Source organism: Impatiens glandulifera, chromosome 7 (assembly GCF_907164915.1).
Source record: "Impatiens glandulifera chromosome 7, dImpGla2.1, whole genome shotgun sequence".
NCBI lineage: Eukaryota > Viridiplantae > Streptophyta > Magnoliopsida > Ericales > Balsaminaceae > Impatiens > Impatiens glandulifera.
This window is the reverse complement of record NC_061868.1, coordinates 19788577-19801511: the sequence shown is the minus strand read 5'-3', so window position 1 is coordinate 19801511 and position 12935 is coordinate 19788577. Positions and strand designations below refer to the sequence as shown.

Below are 12935 nucleotides of genomic sequence, written 5' to 3'. Positions count from 1 at the left end.
TTTATTTTAAATTAATATTTTTATTTTATTTATATATATAATACATTTTAAGACTTTTTACCAAAAATATAATCTATCACTTTCTCAAAATAATCGATCATTGTTATTATTTATTTATTTTTTCGCTCTAAATTTTAAAAAAAACTCCTATTCAAACTAGGCCTATGTAAAATATGAGATCATATTTGAAAATAAATTATATTTATGTAAAGAGAAAATGATATTGTGTATGCTAAAAAAAAAAAAAATCAAATGGGTGTCATTCAAAGATATGTTTTTTTAAAATATTATATTTGGAAATTGATATTGAAATGGAATCCACGTTTGATAAAATATGAGAGGATGAAGATGATGATGAACCCAATTAGTCAAAAATACTTAGAATTCCCGAAGACTAATTTTCTTTCCATTCTCTCCCCCGGGAAGAAGAAGAAGAAAGAAGAAAGAAGAAATCCCGACACTCTCTCTCTTCCTCTCCCTTCCTTTCTTCTTTCTCTCTCTTCTGTAATTTTCTCTTGTTCGCGGGGATTTCCTCTGTTTTCCAGGGTTAGAGGAGAGAACTTGCTAAATCTCTCTCTCTTTCTCTCTCTCTCTCTCTCTCTCTTTCTCCGATTCTCTCTCTCTCAAACATAAAACATGATTCTCGATAAAGGGTCTAAGCAATCCAACCTTGAATGTTTCCTTGATCGCACGACTCCGGTGACCCCTTCCCAATTTCTTCCCAAGGTTGGTTAGTTTATTCATTTCTTCGTCTTTTTTATTGATTTACTCGTCGACCCAATTCAATTTTCTCGATGGGTGTTTGTTTGTTTATAGAGCGAGATCAGAAATCTTAACAAGCTTTGGCATCCATGGGAGAGGGAAAAGGTTGAATTTTTCAGACTGTCGGATCTTTGGAATTGTTACGATGAATGGAGTGCTTATGGTGCTGGAGTTCCAATTACCTTAGACACGGGCGAAACCCTAGTTCAATACTATGTTCCTTATCTCTCTGCAATCCAAATCTTCATCAGCACAAACGGTTTAAGGTTCAATTTAATTTCGTTTTATGAACTCTGACATCTTTACTATTTTTTGTTCTGATTTCTTCAATTATGTTTAACAGGGAAGAGATAGAGTCAATATGTGAGACAAGGGATTCGTATAGCGATTCATTAAGCGAAAGTGAGAGTGAGAAACTGTCAACATGGGATGGTTGTTCCTCTCAGGATGGATTGTCTGATCAAGATTGTCTATGGCATGTGAATGATAGACTTGGGACTCTTTATTTTCAGTATTTTGAAAGATCGTCACCTTATGGAAGAGTTCCTCTCATGGAGAAGGTAGAAAATCATCTTATATCATTCTTAAAATCTTGTTTTTGACTAGTGACTCTGTCTTTGAATCATTGGACTCATGTTTTTTCTTTGTTTGTTAAGATTTGTGGACTATCACAAAGATACCCGGGATTAATGTCGTTAAGGAATGTAGATCTTTCACCGGCTAGTTGGATGTCGGTTGCTTGGTACATATAGATAAACCCGATTTTCATCTTCTTAAAAACAAAAACAAGAAGTGATGCACTTACATTTTTTTTTCAGGTATCCAATTTACCATATTCCCATGGGAAGAACAATAAAGGATTTGTCGACGGGTTTCCTCACTTATCACACACTTTCATCTTGTTTTCAAGGTATCTAGCTATATGGTCTTGCTTGATCTTGGGTTATTCAAATAAGTGAAATAACCCTATTTGATTAATGTAGGGTTTCTATTACCAAATTTCCATGTTAAAGGATATCACTAGTTTGCTGTGTTTTGATCTCCTTTTATGTTTCTATTTGAGCTTCTTTGGAGGGTTCTTTTCTGTTTATGCTTTATAAGTTGCTGACTAGAATACATATGTACTGGTTTGTGGGTAGTTTCATTGATGATTTGAATGATGAGATATTGGGATATTTGATATATTCCCATATTTTGGTAGATGGGTTATTTTAATTTTGCAGGTATTGGAAGAAAAAGATTGATTTTTTTAGTTTTTGTTTCAGATATGGAGGTTGATGAGGATTGTTTGGGGAATAGAAAGGAAGGAGAAGGGATGGAGAGGATATGGCTAAAGCCGTTTGGTTTAGCGACATACAAAATGCAAGGAAACGTGTGGGTCTCGGGGAAGAATGGGCAGGATGATCAAGAGAAGTTGGCTACGCTTTTCAGCGTGGCTGATTCTTGGTTGAAGCAGTTGAAGGTTCAACATCATGATTTTAGCTACTTTGTGGGATTTAGGAATGTTTGATAGTAGTAAATCACGGGTTTGGTTTGTCATTTAGAAAGAAATTAAGAAACTGTTTTGATGAGACATCCTTAATTTGTACAGCCTCTTGTTCTAGGACATCTCTCTGTTTTGTGTTTTAAGTGAGAGCTTTTGCTGACTTGCTGTGAAGAGTTTTTCTTATTGTATTCATAGCTGATCACAGTATGATCAAATGTAGATTTGCTAATATGTACCAGGAGAGACAGTGACATTTCATGTAGATTTGATGATGATGATGATGATGATGATGAATGTTTAGAACTATGGCTAGTTATTACTGCAATCTTCTTTGAATTTGGGTTTTTTTAAATAATATTGTTTACATATTTGTTATGAAAAGTTGAGTTAAATGTTTTGAAAGATGAATTAAAAAAAATGTTTGGACCAGGTAATGTAGGCAGCCAAACTATATAGTTTTGATGTGAATCCCAACTTTTTTTTTTCTTGGGCAATAGAAGTTAGTGCATGATGATTTGGGGATAAAATCTTGAGCATAATTAATTAAAGAAGGCAACTAATATTAATTAATTAATAACAACCACTAACTATATATTAGCATAAAAGTTATCTGATTCATAAAACCATAATTAATTAAGGCAGCACCACTTGCTATTATTGGGAATGTTGTCATTTTTATTCACTTTGGAAGATCATAGTGCAATTAGTCCTGAATTGACAATTAATCCAAATTTTAATTTTTAAAATAATGATTTATTTCTGTCATATTATTTTCCTATGACATTTTGGTTGGTTTTTCTACAACAATCAAAGAGTAAAAACACATTTAAAAACTATAAAACATAATACAAGTCTACACCAACAATAAGTTAATAATACTGAACATAGCCAAATTTTATATTTCTATGTCTTTTTTAGATAACAAACCTATTTTATTTGAAGTTTTCAAGACTATTTTTATTCCCCCCACTCTACTAGTACAAACAAGACAAAAAAAACATCAATTGAGGTGTAGACTCGCTAGAGTTGATTCCTAATCTTTTTCAAGTGGCTGTTATCGATTTTCTTAAAACACTTACGAGGAATTATTTATTTATCGTTTTTCTCCTTTTGCAACTTACTTTTTCCTAAAAAAAGTAAATAAAATAAATTGGCCATTTGGTAAAAGAATATTAGTTACTATGGTACAATGAAAATGTCTTCATTTTCCTTTGGATTAGGTATTCTTTTTTGGCATTGTCATTTGTTAGCATTGAAAGAAAACTAGATGAAAGATGCAAAAGAGTTTTACAAAATGACCAAAATACCTTTATACAAAATAAACAAATAATAATAGGGGCTGCATAGTTGATAATCTTAGATTTTGGCCTTTATATACTTTGAGTTTGAACAAAAAATAAAAACTAAAAATCAAAATATATAGTGTTTGACAAAAGAAAATTCATCTACATTTTTTTGTTTGCTCACTATTATTTTCATTTCCCATAATATCTTATATGTTATGTTTTGTAGTTGCAACATTTCCAAATTTGATGAATCCCACAAATGAAATACTAATATAGAGAAGAAAAAAAATGAAACTCTTGATTACAGCAGATCATGACGATCTTTAGAAACAAAAAGAAAAGAAAACATTTTATTATAATAATGTGAATTAGGGTTGATCATGGAACAGGGTAGGACTTGTTACGACACATGCATTTGTAAGCCATAGGACATGTCTCAGCCTCTTCAATAGTGGAACAAACAAAGCTAACCATCACCAACCGACAAGGCTTGCACGATCCACAAGCGTGCGAACAATCGGGCAGGCGAGAACCTGCTATCTGAACCGTATCTGCTGCCCCACCCCGCCTCATCCCTGACCGATGCCTGCCCATATGTCTAGCATCGCCATGAAAACAAAAAACATTAAGAAAAATAATAAGAACAATGAAGATTGTACTCTTAATTATGGCCATGTTCTTGATGAATGAAAGTTGTTAATTTGTTGGAGTAGCTATAGCTATATAAGGATATGAAGGTGATGCATGTATTGTATTGAAACAAGTCACAGACAAAAGGAGAGACAAGGACAGGTCACATGAAATAGAGGGTACTATATAAAGAATTTGGAAAACATGGAAAAACATGTGAGCTTATTTGTTATAGCTTGTTTGATTTAGGGTTGATAATCTGAATTATATATATAATGAGATTGAATCATGAATTATTTGAAAATAGTATCAAATCACCCATTCACCCTAGCTAGTCAAACAAGTACTTAATTGGTCTCATCTAAAAAAAGTTTTTTTTTTCTTTTAGCTCTATGTTTCAATATTTTTTTAACTTATTAAAGTGAAATTAATATTGTTAACTTAATAGATTAATTATAATGAGCGGACATAATTTATGAAGTTGTAGGAAATTAAATATTAATTTGAATAAAAAAATAAAAATGTCTCTTTACTTGTAAAGGGTTTCATTAACACAGTATGTTGACAATGCATAGAATACGTGCGCAGTAATAAATACAAAAGAAAGATGTAATAAATGAATCCATTTGAATAGTCTGAGTCTATTTGAATAGGTTACAATAAAAATTTTAGAAGTTATCGGTTTTTTTAACACATTCTTTTATTTTTATTATATTTTTAGAATTTCGTTAGACCGAACTCAACTCAATTTAAGGACGGATCAAATATTCAGAGTTGAAGCGATTTTGAAAAAAAATTGGGATGTACATAAAATAAAATAACGAGAAAAATTTATATAAAACGTGTTATTAAATATAAGTTTTACATTTTTTTAATAATTAAATAATCAAACAGTGAATTATTATTGATTTTTTAAAAAAAAATTAAAGAATAATGTAATAATTTTACCGTAAAAAAAAATGGATCGACTGACCACCGAGGAGCCCATACATATATAGACTGGGAAATTTGATTAAATAACCTCAAAGATGAGGTTGTTTGATCTGGTGGTGAATTGATAATTTAATTGCGCTCGTGGTCTTTTTATTTTTTTTGGACGAAATCGCCCTTGTCGTGAAACGCTAAGTGACTTAGCGTTTCGCGAAATGAAAATGTGTGAAATGTCCAAATTACCCTTACTATTTAATATAACTTCCCTCATTTTTTTTCATTTCTCTTCTTCTCCTTCTCTCTCTTCCCGTTCTTCTCATCCTTCTCTCTAAACTGGGCGGCGGCGATCGGCGGCGACGGCGAAATCCACGACAATGAGTTTCACGACGAGCACGAGCACTGTTCCACTTGATACGTTTATCTTATGATATTTCAAGTTTATTGATGTTTGGTTTATGCATCTTCGAATCACTGTTGTTTAGGGTTACTTCCCGTTTCGCTAAGGACTTACCGTTTCGCTAAGGACTTTCCGTTTCGTTAAGGACTTCCCATTTCGTTAAGGACTTCCCGTTTCGCTAAGGACTTATCGTTTCGCTAAATATTTAAACATAAGTCGTTTTAGCTCAGCTGGTAGAGTGCGTGGCTTTTAACCATGTGATTGTGGGTTCGATTCTCACAAATGGTGTTTTTATATTTTTTTTTATTTTTACTTTTGCATAAATCAAATGCTCATTTGTAGAGAAATGATTATGTTTTAATTTGATGCATAAATGAAATGGTATAGAAAATGTTTGTTATGATTATGTTTTAATTTGATGCATAAATGAAATGGTATAGAAAATGTTTGTTTGTTTTTTTTACTTTTGCATAAATCAAATGTTCATTTGTAGAGAAATGATTATGTTTTAATTTGATGCATAAATGAAATGGTATAGAAAGAAATGAAACAAAAGCAGCTTAAACATTCATTAACAAATACCAAAGAAAGTAGTTCACTTTTTACATATTATTATTTTCTTAATTAGAATTAATTTATTTATTTACTGAAGTAATCTTCAGTCCTGCCCTTGAATTCAATTTGTCTAAAAGTCAATGCCAAGAACAATCTCAAGTGCCAAGTAACCAACCACAACCTATTTGTTTACTTGTTTATGTATATTAATATTAGAAAGAAACAGAAATATATTTTAATTGCTCAGTCCCAATGCTGGAAAGAGTCCGTTGATCGCCGGAATACTAGAAGGTGTTAACCATCCGATCAACCCAAACCCAATCACGTTCAGATCTTTCCGTAGCCAATCCCTCTCGAAACTACAATCAAACAAACAAATTTCAATTATACTCTTATTTTCTTACATTACATACATACATGATACATACCATGTAAGCTTTCCACCTAAGGATTTTGCAACCATCAAAGGGTTCATGGCTCTAACTGGAGCCTTTAGGATTCCTGAGCTCAGTCTCACCGGTGATGAAGACAGACAAGATTTGTTTCGCTAAGTGCTTAGCATTTCGCGAAAAGCTAAGCACTTAGCGAAACGCTAAGCACTTAGCGAAACGATAAGTCCTTAGCGAATCTTCCCTGAAACGGAACTCATATGATCCAAGATTATATGCAAAACCCATTAATGAACCACATTTAACGAAATGCTCAAATATGAACCAAATAACAAATATGAACCGACAAATATGAACAAATATGAACAAATATGAACCAAATATAAACGAAATATGAAAAGATTTTTGAAATGAAGAAAATGTAAAATGAACATAACTGTTTATCAGATCTGAAATGAACATCTACCTCGACGACCTTCAAATCCTTAAAATCGGAGATCTGCATACCCTAAACCCTAGAATCGGAAACATGCATTCAAAATAGATTTAAGGTTATAGATCTTGTAAATCTGTATAGATAAAAACATAAATGGATTAGGTTAGAAGATCTTGTAAATCTGTATAGATCTGTATAGATAACCGCTGCCGTCCGTCGCCGTCCGTCGTCGCCGCCAGCCGCCGTAAAGGAGAGAACGGGAGAAGAGAGAGAAAGAAAACTAAGGAAATGAAAATATTTGAGTATTTATACTAACCCTAATCCACTTCGCGAAACGCTAAGTCGCTTAGCGTTTCGCGACAAGGGCAAAATTGTAAAAAAAAAAATATAGAACCACGAGCGCAAAAAAATTATAATATTACCATCAGATCAAATAACCTCATCTTTGAGGTTATTTGATCAAATTTCCCTATAGACTTGTCCCTGCACAAACATAAGTCATTTTATTGAAAATCACTTATACTTTTTATAATTTTGGCAAAATAAAAATATTTTTTTTTAATTTTTTTTTTTTTTATAAGTTGTGTTTCTAAATACGTTTATATACATCATCTAATATAATGGCAATGACTTAAGTGTCAAGAAAAAGATATAAAAGATTAAAGGTATACGTCTTAAGTTTTAAGTTGAAGTAGTGTAATAACTATGGATGTCTATGAGGTGGGTGAGACAACGATTTATTTTGAGGATTTATTTTACTACCATCTTGTCTTCTTGTCTTGTTCGATTTCGAAAAATTATGATGAGACACTATTTATATCATATTTTCTACAAAATAAAAATATTTATGATAAAATTATATAAAATATAGTGTAATATATTAAAAATTAATATTATTTAAAATTTTTATAAACATAAAAATAAATAAATTAGTAATATTATATATTTAATTGTCTTTATTAGTGTTCGGAACAGAGTCGGGACATAAGATACAAATTTTATCCTCGTTCTATCCGGTCATCTAACGATGAAACTATTTTTGTCTCAATCAGGGCAATTCATATCCAAATTCACGAGACAAATTATAATGGTGAGATCATGCTAGAAATTATTTTATTAAAACCTCATAAAATTGATGAGTATATATATAATTAAGTTATGTTTTATTTGAAAAACAAGAAAAAAAAAATGGATATTTGCTCAAACCCACACCACACTTAGATCAAGATCATGAAAGTGATTTGAAATGGGCCTAGGCATAAGTGTAAACACCTTGAACCTTCCTAAATCCGAAAACAACATGAAAACATTAAAAGGTCCAACAAATTAAGCTCATTTTCATTCATGATCAATACCATTAAATTCTTAAGCTTTCATTGCTGATTGATCTCCAACCTATGGGCATCATCCCATGTCATAATTAAGTTGGTTACCTGCCCTTTGCCACATAATCATGAATCAAGATTCAAGATGATGGGTTTGATAACCGGTTCATTTGACTTATATTACTATTTATTTATATCAACACAATACCTAATCTAGTTTATTTTTTTGACTTTTCAAACTTTTATTTTATTAGGGTTAATAAATTGGTAGTAATATAATTGGGAGTAAATAAAAATAATAGCCCTTAATTAGATATTTTAAATTGTAATAGTTTTCTTCTCCCTAATGACTAATCACTCCTATTTTCCTTTAGTAAGTGTTAGTTTAATATTGGTTTTTTACTCAAATATTGTCATTTATTTTATTTAACTATTCAATCACTTAGAACTAGTTTGATATGGGATATTTTTTTGATTTTACCCATTTTTTTTATAAAAAAAATCTCTTTTCATCCTATCAATATTATTCCAATAACCAACAATATTTTTTTATCAAAAAATTTCAAACAAAATATCAAAAAATCAAAAATAGCCCAACATGAAAGAAGACAAGTTGCAAGTGTTTCAAAACCCACTCCTAAATAACTTCCCACACCTAGTCTTTCGTACACTTAACTGTTTTATGTGCGTTTAGTGGTTCAGTTTCTTCATCATCTTCTTCTTCTTTCTTCCCAAACCAAACATAGAATCAGACATGTTTGACTCCTTCTTCTTCGGTTGGAGAAAAGCTTCACAATGGTAACACTATAACTCATTCTATCATACTCTGTTTTTATATAATTTATTAAAATTAATTGCAGCAAGAAGCTAATCAAGAGATTGAGTTGCCGTATCAAGCTTCTCAACAACAAGAGATCCTCTATTATACGCCAATCCCGAATCGACATAGCCCATCTTCTCAAGAACAACTATCGTCAAATCGCCTTTAATCGGGTATTTAATAATTATTTGGCTAAAAGTTAATAATTAGTATGATTAACAACGATGTTACCAACTTATTATTATATTATAGGTTGAGCAGCTGATAATGGACGAAAGAAACGTGTCTGCTTATAATCTTCTCGACCATTTCTGCGAATTCACTCTTCTTCATCTTCCTTATATCCGCCATCACAAGTAAGTAATTAAGTAAGTAAAGGGCGGTTGTTATTACTACAAACATTTTCAAATAATTTCACGATTTGAAAATAGGGACATTCCGAATGACATAAACGAGGCGGTTTCCAGTTTAGTATATGCATCGGCTAGATGCGGCGATCTGCCTGAGCTTCTGGTAATTCGCAAGCTATTTTCTAACCGTTATGGACAAACCTTTGCACTTCTGTCACTCCAATTACTGCCCGGAAACCTAGTCAACCATCAGGTATGTACCATTGATGAATCATTTTGTTTTGGTGTTTGATAATATAATAACTTATTTACTTAGATTCAATTTACATAGTTATAATGGTTTTAGTTATATTATTTTTGAAAAACTATTGTTTACATAATAATTTCTTTTGTTTAACAATTGATCAGATTTACTTTTAGAAGGTGATACAAATTATATAAAAGTATAAATGGTAAGAATTTATAAACAATATAAAGAAGTATAAGTTGGATAAGTTATTTTTGTTTGGTTTGAATAATAATTTTTGTTTTTTTATATAAGTTATATGATTTATAATTTTGTGTTTATATTTATATATATATATATATATATATATTTTGTAATATAAGAATAAAAAATTAATTTTATTCTTTTAATTAATTAAAGTGAAAATATGAATTTAAATTTATTTTATTTATTATTACATATTAGTGTACTATTATTATTTAATATTATAATTATTATATTTAATAATTAATGTAATTTTAATTATAATATAAACAGTAAATTATATTTATTTAATTTAAATATTATTAATAATTGTAATAAAATAAAAATAATATATATAGTAAATGATATTATTTATAATCTAATTATAATATACAAAATAATAATAATAATTAATAGAATTATCATTATAAAAATACATATATATATATATTTCTAATTATAAAATTATAACATTGTACTATTTTTAATATATTCATATATAATATTAAAATAAAATATATTATATAATAATAAGTTGTATATAATAATAATAATAATAATGTTAATAAAGTGTATGATAAAAATTAAAAATTTAGTTTATAAAAAAAGTGTTGTTTCTAATATGATTAGTTACAATTTTATATCAAATATTCGATGAATTGTATAGTTTATAAATTTATAAACTAAACAATAATAAATCAAATACCATATTAAAATGTATTATTACTATTGATATAGTTTGTATTATACAATATAGCTTAGTTATTGTACTACATACCAAAAGATAGTTGTAGAGCAGAGCATATAATATTATCAATTAAAGGTGGTCGTGATTATGGACACTTCATGAATAAACCCAATTCAAAAGAAAAAAAAAATGTCAATTTTATGTGATTTTAAACCACTTCATTCTTTAAATTTAGCTTACAAAAAAGATAATATATCTAACTTAATTGGATCAATTGTGAACTATTTAACTAGTTAATATAGTAAGAATATGTAAAAGAAAACTTGATTCCTAAAAAAATAATTAAATTATGTTATTATAAATGTAAAAGAGTAGTCTGTAAATACTTTTTAACATTAATTTGTATTTTATTAAATCCATTGTCATATGATTAAGAAGTGCTTAAAATTTTTGTTTTATTCATCGTTTCATTTGTAGACACTTTAAATTTAGTTTATTGAGTAATTAATGAATATTGAATAATTAACGACCAGTACTCCCCCATTAAACAAGTCCTATATATTAGTTTTACATTATATCAAAAAGATATTTAAATTTCAGATATTTTTATTTAGTTTATATAGCACTTGTTCTTCAGAATAATTAATTCTATGATTAAAATTCAGCATTTATATAATATTCTAACTTAGTTTCAAAGAAACTTATGGAATTCTTGACAGGTAAAAGAAAATCTTTCTTTAAGATGTGTTTCGGATGAAGACAAGTATAAAATAATGAAGGAAATCATATCAACGAGCTGTCTCAAAATTGAAGCAATATTGGCCATAGACAATTGTCCATGGCAGGAAGAAATAGTTACATTGATTGAGCCCGAGTACTCATCTGAAACTGCCGATGTCACTCGCATTCCTGATTCTAGAATCGATCTTAACTCTCAAATGGTCTTAGATCAAGATCATAAACATCATCAAGATGTTGAAGAGATTCAATCATGGACAAAACAAAATGGGAATTGTCAAGAACAAAGACTATTTAAGTTCAAGTCATTGTCATCGCCTTTATTTGAACCTTGCATGGAAAAGGGAAGCGGAAAAAGGTTAAGGAGAAGGCCTGCTGTTTGTCGGGGATTAATTAATGGAGGCGATGCTAACAACCTTAGTCTTAAAGACGTCGAATATGAGAGTTACTATGGCGCATCATTTGAAGAAAAACGTAAATTTGAAAATAAAAGAAAGTGTCGTAAGAAGGCTAATTTATAGGAGATGTTTGTTATAAGATTAATGTTAATTTTTAAATTTATATATCTTAAAAACTAACACTTATATATGTTCTTTATTTAAAAAACATTGCAACAAGATATATTTCTTTTGAGTTTAGATTTGTTTGTTAGTTTATTTGTTCTGTTTTAGATTCTTTTATAGTTTGCAAATTAAAATCAATCATGTATATTGTGTTTATTTCAATGTACTATCAATTTTTTTTATAAAGTTTGTTGGCAAGCCAAAAAATAAGTGGAAGAGTATGACCTTTAAAAAAAAAAAAAAAGAAGAGCTATATAATACATTATTGTTTTTTTTCAATACAAACTCATTTTTTATCACTAATATAAACCTTTCCACTAGAGATCAAACATGGGCCAATAAGAAATGTGCTAGTTGACTACGACCATTGGATATAGAAGAATATTAATTAGCTCATTATGAAGATTGACTATTTTTATATTTAATAATATTTTTTTTGTTTGCTTTTAAATTTGGCATCTTAATAATTTTATTTTATCGACAATAATGTACTTAGGGTGGACATCCTTTATATACTGCATGACCATTTAGTCTAGTCTAGTGCTGGAGATTGTTCGTGTATAGGTCCAACCCAGGGTCAACCGTATCGTATTTGTATCGTGCTTATTATGCACGATCAAAAATTCATTGGCCCGTCGCCGTGCGAAAGATCAAAGAGTTTAGGAAAATAATTACCATGAAATTGTTAATGAATGCATGATACATCCCTAAATTAAGTAAGGGATATCTTAAATCTAATTTCTTTTAATAAGATATTTATGAAATTTTAAATTAATTAGATAAATTTAAATAATGAATAAAAATAAGAATATGAATAATAAAATAAAATAAAATTTACACAAAATTTAAACGTGAATTAAATAGTGAAATTTTATCTAAATGTAAATTTGAATTAATTAATTTAAAATGACTTAAATAGCAATTAACAAAATATTATTAATTTCTAGTATAACTTACATTAATTTATCATTATTCGTTGTTATAATAATTTCATATCTATATATATATAATGGTGCTTAAATTTTAAAAGTATCCAGATTGACGGGTCGAGAGTTGTGGTTAATTTGAATATATATGAGATTAAATGAATATTTGGGTCGGATTCTGGGTT

The 12935-nt window shown here is 29.2% G+C and overlaps 2 protein-coding genes and 1 non-coding gene across 3 annotated transcripts; all 3 read left to right on the top strand.

The window, feature by feature from the left end:
* Positions 1-374: 374 nt before the first annotated feature.
* On the top strand, positions 375-2419 carry LOC124945167. Its single transcript, XM_047485555.1, has 6 exons — positions 375-726; positions 817-1028; positions 1106-1322; positions 1419-1504; positions 1581-1672; positions 2028-2419. The coding sequence occupies exons 1-6, from the start codon at positions 637-639 to the stop codon at positions 2270-2272; spliced, it is 942 nt and encodes a 313-aa protein (XP_047341511.1). The 5' UTR covers positions 375-636; the 3' UTR covers positions 2273-2419.
* A 3287-nt stretch (positions 2420-5706) lies between these two features.
* On the top strand, positions 5707-5779 carry TRNAK-UUU. Its single transcript has one exon. It is a non-coding gene; the product is annotated as a tRNA-Lys (tRNA).
* Positions 5780-8950: 3171 nt separating this feature from the next.
* On the top strand, positions 8951-11782 carry LOC124909613. Its single transcript, XM_047450278.1, has 5 exons — positions 8951-8994; positions 9057-9189; positions 9269-9372; positions 9448-9619; positions 11243-11782. Exons 1-5 carry the CDS (start codon positions 8951-8953, stop codon positions 11780-11782), a joined length of 993 nt encoding a protein of 330 aa, XP_047306234.1.
* The last annotated feature ends 1153 nt before the right edge of the window (positions 11783-12935 follow it).